The sequence below is a fragment of the Miscanthus floridulus genome, chromosome 8 (assembly GCF_019320115.1).
Source record: "Miscanthus floridulus cultivar M001 chromosome 8, ASM1932011v1, whole genome shotgun sequence".
Taxonomy (NCBI): domain Eukaryota; kingdom Viridiplantae; phylum Streptophyta; class Magnoliopsida; order Poales; family Poaceae; genus Miscanthus; species Miscanthus floridulus.
The window spans coordinates 151,768,641-151,773,976 of NC_089587.1; the positions used below are offsets into that span (position 1 = coordinate 151,768,641).

At 50.1% G+C, this 5,336-nt stretch overlaps 1 protein-coding gene across 1 annotated transcript; it reads left to right on the top strand.

Annotated features, from left to right (window-relative positions):
* The first annotated feature begins 361 nt into the window (after window positions 1-361).
* On the top strand, window positions 362-1,359 carry LOC136473716 (FCS-Like Zinc finger 15-like). Its single transcript, XM_066471361.1, has 2 exons — window positions 362-767; window positions 898-1,359. Exons 1-2 carry the CDS (start codon window positions 499-501, stop codon window positions 1,070-1,072), a joined length of 444 nt encoding a protein of 147 aa, XP_066327458.1. The 5' UTR covers window positions 362-498; the 3' UTR covers window positions 1,073-1,359.
* The last annotated feature ends 3,977 nt before the right edge of the window (window positions 1,360-5,336 follow it).

Consider the following 5,336-nt stretch of genomic DNA (forward strand, 5'->3'; position numbering starts at 1 on the left):
ATTTCATCTAGTTTAATCTGACAAATTTTTAGGTCGATCGGAGTTACGGATTTTCGTCCACATCAGGTTTACTAGGTACATAGAGTTCTGGCCAGATTTGAAAAACGTGATTTAATCAGGTTTTGTGTTTAGGGGAAGGGTTAGAAATTATTTTTGGCTTCCGCGACCATTCACCCCTCCTCTGGTCGCCCGTTTCGATCCTTCAGCACCTCTTGGCTGGCATGCCAGATTTAACCGCATGCATTCACCCGTGGTTCTCGCCAACCCTCCCCTGGCAACGACGAACCAAGGAAGCCAGCCAGATACGAGTTCGTTAATTAACCGCCATACCGTTACCATCTTGAGGCTGGTTTAAAACCGAGCCCCCCTCTGCCTCTCCTCTCTCCAAGCCAAGCCCAGCTGCCGTCCTGCGCCTCCGTTTGCGGCGTGACGACAGCTCCTGGACCGGCCCGCGCGCGCGTGCCATACGTGCCAGGGACGTACGACGCCGGCCGGCCGATGGAGTTCACGTCGTCCTACTTCCACGCCTTCGGCAACCCTGACTTCGCGGCGGTGTTCTCGGGCGGCAGCGCGCAGGCCCACCGCCCGCGGCGCTCCACCGACGGCGGCGCGAAGGCGGAGGACGGCAGGAGCCCCACATCGGCCACGCCGAGGCGCGCGCCGTCCATGTTCTGCGTCCCCGACACGGAGGCGGAGGAGCCCAACAGCTTCCTGGACGAGTGCACCCTCTGCCGCAAGGCGCTCTGCGGCGACATCTTCATGTACAGGTCGGTTGCACGCATGCATGCCTGCCTACGCGTATACTGATTGTTTGCGCCGATGAATTGAAGGAGAGGATTATTAATAAGCTAACACTCCGTGCGTGCGTATGCCGCCTCGATCGGTCGGATGGAGCAGAGGGGACACACCGTTCTGCAGCGACGATTGCAGGAGGGAGCAGATTGAGATGGACCGCATCAGGCACCGGAGGAAGAAGCAGCAGGCCCTCATAGCGGCGCAGCAGCAGCAGCAGGCGGCGGCGATGGCGCAGAGGGACCAGCGTACGCAGCGGCAGCTTCAGCCACAGCACTAGACGGAGCAGCTCGCGGAAGCTTCTTCACATACACCGGTTCCGGGCTCGTCCCAACGTACCCAGGGAATGGCGAATGAATTCTTGCACGTTCCTAGTACTAGACAAGGATTCTCCTCGATCGTAAGGACAGTAGCCACGACCCTTGTTTGCGTTTGTATGTATCCGACGCGAAGCAAAGAAGGGAGCGGAGGTTCTTTCGTGTCTTGAGCAATCCGCCTAAAGCCTTGCTCGTTTTGTGTTTGACTCCTCAATCCAGATTAAAAATTGGGGCCATTGGAGCCACTGAACGAGCTCTTTTCTCTATCAAGTCCGTGCCTTTTGTAATTTTTTTAAGAATTGCAAATGACAAAAGATCTGCCGTTGCATTATTAAAAAAAGAGAGATGATCTAGTTTACAAGAAGAAAATCAATAAAAAATGGAAACGCTTCTTTCCGCCCGCGCTGCGACACTAGAAGAGGGCAGGGGCACCACCTGCCGGGCAGGAGAAGCTTGAGATTAGCATAGCGGCGGTGGCAGAGGCGGTGGCGCGTTGCCAGAGCCCGGGAGGCGGTGGAGGCGGCGGCGCTCGCGCCGAGGACAAGCTCAGGTTAGGGGTGGCCATGGCCGGGGTGGGAAGGCAACGTATCGGGCAGGGTGGGCCAACCACGAGGAAGCGTGAGGAAGAAAAATAGAAGATACCGCGTGAGAAAGAGGAGAGAAAACGTGCAAGTGGGGTGTACTCGGCGTGCGTGTGCGCCCGGTAGTAGAGTCCATAGAATTTATGACAATAACGAAAGTATCGTGAGAAAGTATTTCTAAACACAAATTCAATGCTATTACCACTATCATACTATAAAGGTTTTATATTACTTGGACTAATATTGGTTAAAGATAATACTCAATCCGTTTCAAATTATAAGACGTTTTAGCTTTTTTTTTTATACATTGTCTTTACTCTGTATCTAGACATAATATATATCTAAGTGCATAACAAAAGCTATGTATTTAGAAACGTCAAAACGTCTTATAATTTCAAACGGAGGGAGTAACATTTGAATTTTGAATTTTGGAGACCGAAAGAGTACTTGCTTCTGCCTGCTGGGCATGCCAGGACTGAATTGATCGGAGCAAGTGACAACGAAGCGCGAAGAAAATGCCGGGTCCCGAGAGGAATCCAGCCTTGCGATTCCGTCTCTGCATGTGGAACCAAACCGTGACCCGGGGGTTGAGGAATCCAGGAGGACACAGTTTGAAGCGGTCTTCGATCTCGTCAGTCGTCACATTTCTGTTTGATTTACACCTGCCAGCTGCAGTCTTTCATCAGCCTAACCAACCACCAGTTCACCGCCTTTTGATGTGTTACTTTGAGCTGAAGTAGGGTGACTGACTGATGCTAATTTGGCAGCTAGTTTAGGCGGTAACAGTCATGGCAGTCGATGCGTATATAACGTCCAATGAGCCGCCGAAACGAACACTGTAGAAGAAGGAAGGAGGAGGGCTAGGTATCCCAGATCTGAGGAGCTTAAATTTAGCTTTGTTAGCTTTATGGATCTTTAGATATCATCTGCATAAGAATGCTATTTGGGTTAAAATTATAGATTTTAAGTATAATACCAATGATCCGAACATTTTTTGCTGCCCAGATTTTGGATCCTCCCCTTTTTGGAAAGGGGTCCTCTGGGCAGCCCAAGCAGCTCATATGGGTGTCAGATGGGTAGTAGGGAATGGGAGAAAGGTAAGGTTTTGGGAAGATCAATGGGTAGGAAATACAAGTTTGGCCATTATGTTCTGGCCTTTGTATGTCATTAATGAACAGCATGATAAGGCTTTAAGCCAGGTCTGGGATGGGCATGAGCTTATGCTCACTTTAAGAAGGAATGTTTCTGAGGCTCTTAGGAACATGTGGTGGGAACTATGTGGTGTGGTTGAGGATACCATCCTCAACGATGAAGAGGATCAGATAGTGTGGAGTTATACCTCTCATGGCGCTTACGCTGTCCAATCCTTATATGCTAGGATTAATTGTAGAGGTGTGTTTCCGGTTTATATTCACGCCATATGGAAGCTTGTGATTCCACCTAGAGTACAGTTCTTTCTGTGGTTGCTCTCGCATAATAGAATTCTTACGAGGGACAACTTGCAAAAAAGAAGGGATGTTTTGGATCCCACTTGCCTATTTTGTAGTGAACAGGAATCCATTCGGCATGTTTTCTTTGAATGCTGTGTAGCTGTGAATGTGTGGAGTTTGGTTGCTGAGGTGTTAGGGGAGAATATCGGTGCTGATTATGAGTCTGTAGCTAAGTTGTGGGTTGCGAATAAGAAACATATGGTTACTAATGTGATTTCATCTGCTGTTTTGTGGTCCTTATGGAAGTTAAGAAATGAAATTTGCTTTCAGGGGGTGTTTTGGCTAGGTACAAAGATGGTGCTGATCAGGATCGCAAAGATGCTAAGAGGCTGGCTCCCAATGTTCAAGCAGGACACTGGAGTGTTGCTGGAGGACAGAATACTCAGGCTAGAAGAAGTGTCGAGGCGCCCGGCACAGATCGATTGGAAGGAGGAGTTGGCAGCGGACCTGGAAACCATGGTGGACTCAGTGAGGAGGGACCTGGAGAGAAAAGCGAGCCAGCCACCAGGGGACTGTTGGAATGGGGAAAAGAGATCAAGGTTGGAGACATTGGCATTGCAATCTTCGGCTCTGGGCTCCATAAATGTGATTCAGTCTGAGGAGACGCAAGAGAAGATGTGTAATAATTAGTACGAGTGTTTTTTGGGCGCTCGTCTTTGACGTTTTGGCCATTAGGCTTTTCGTTTTGTCTTAGAACTGTAACTCTGGCGGGCGCGCCTGATACGCTGTGCCGAACGATGTGGAGTGCTTTATGCAAATAAAGCAGGGGAAACCTTTCGTCTAAAAAAAAACACTGTGAATGCCGCTCGTACAAGTCAACGAGTCCAACCCATCAACCATGCATGCAAAAGCACTGCCACAGAAAGATCCTCGCCTCCTTGGAGAAGTGCCAGAGAAGTGACGCCCCATGCCGTGGATGGCCGGTCCTGATCGAGGGACTCGTGGGTCAAGGTCTTCTCAGGGTTTCGGGAATTCAGGGCACCGTGCAAAGCATTCAGTGGCCCAGTGCAGCGCTTTCCGTGTGCAGGCCGGTGCGAGTAGCTCAATTAGTCAGGCAAATGCCTCCCACCCTTCGCTGGATCGTAAAGTCTCTTGGGGTCCATGTGGCACCGAACGCCGACGAATCTGTGCCTCTCTTCCCGCTCAAGTGTGGTGCCGCCAGATGTCCTCCCGAAAAATTCTCGAGCGAGGCCTTGTTTACATTGGGGGTTAAGAATTAGTATTTGATATTGTAGCATTTTCGTTTGTATTTAACAATTATTGTCCAATTATGGTCTAACTAGGCTCAAAAGATTCGTCTCATAATTTACAATCAAACTATGTAATTAGTTATATTTTTATCTATATTTAATACTCTATGCATGTGTTAAAGATTTAATGTGATGAAGAAAGAGTGAAAAAATTTACAATCTAAACGAGGCCCCGAGTTAGATGAATGAATCCCCAAATCCCCCATTGATACGGCAGGCGCATGTGGAAAATTTAAAAGGCGGCACGGCCTCCAACTCCAAGCTGAAACTATGCGAATGCATTCCTGTACCAGCTGCGCGATCGAGCTCTTCGAGGCAGGGCTGGAGATTCGCAGGCCAAAGAGAATCTAGGGCTTTATTTTCGGCGCCAGTTGGTTTTTGATTGATAAGTTTGATTAATGCTAGTTTGTTGTTAGAATGATTGATAAGTTCGATTAATGCTAGTTTGTTGTTAGAAAAAAATCGCTAATTGATAAGTTGACCGAAACCAACGAGCGAGCGTGCATTGCACGGCTGTTGTGATCCCACGGACGGACACGACCACACGAGGCATATGGTATGGCTACTTGACGAGAAGATTCCTCGCGAGTCCGCCGAGTCGTCGTCACCTCCCCAACAGCCGAGGACCCGTCCAGATCTCGCTGGCAAGTGGGCCAACTACTGCAAGGGGCCCGCGCGACACCGAGACAGTTCTGCCGAGAAAGCTGGAGCGCAGCAAGTGGACGAATCGTCAGCGTGGGACCCGCGGATTCGCCACCCCGGTCCCCGGCCGTGACCAGCGCGCCGGCCTCCTGCACCTCCACGCATGCTGACGGGTGGGCCCAGAACGACATCCACGCGGTTCCTTCGTCCTGGCTGCTGCTGCTGCCTCCGGCATTATTAAACGGCAGCAGCTTCCCCCCGCCT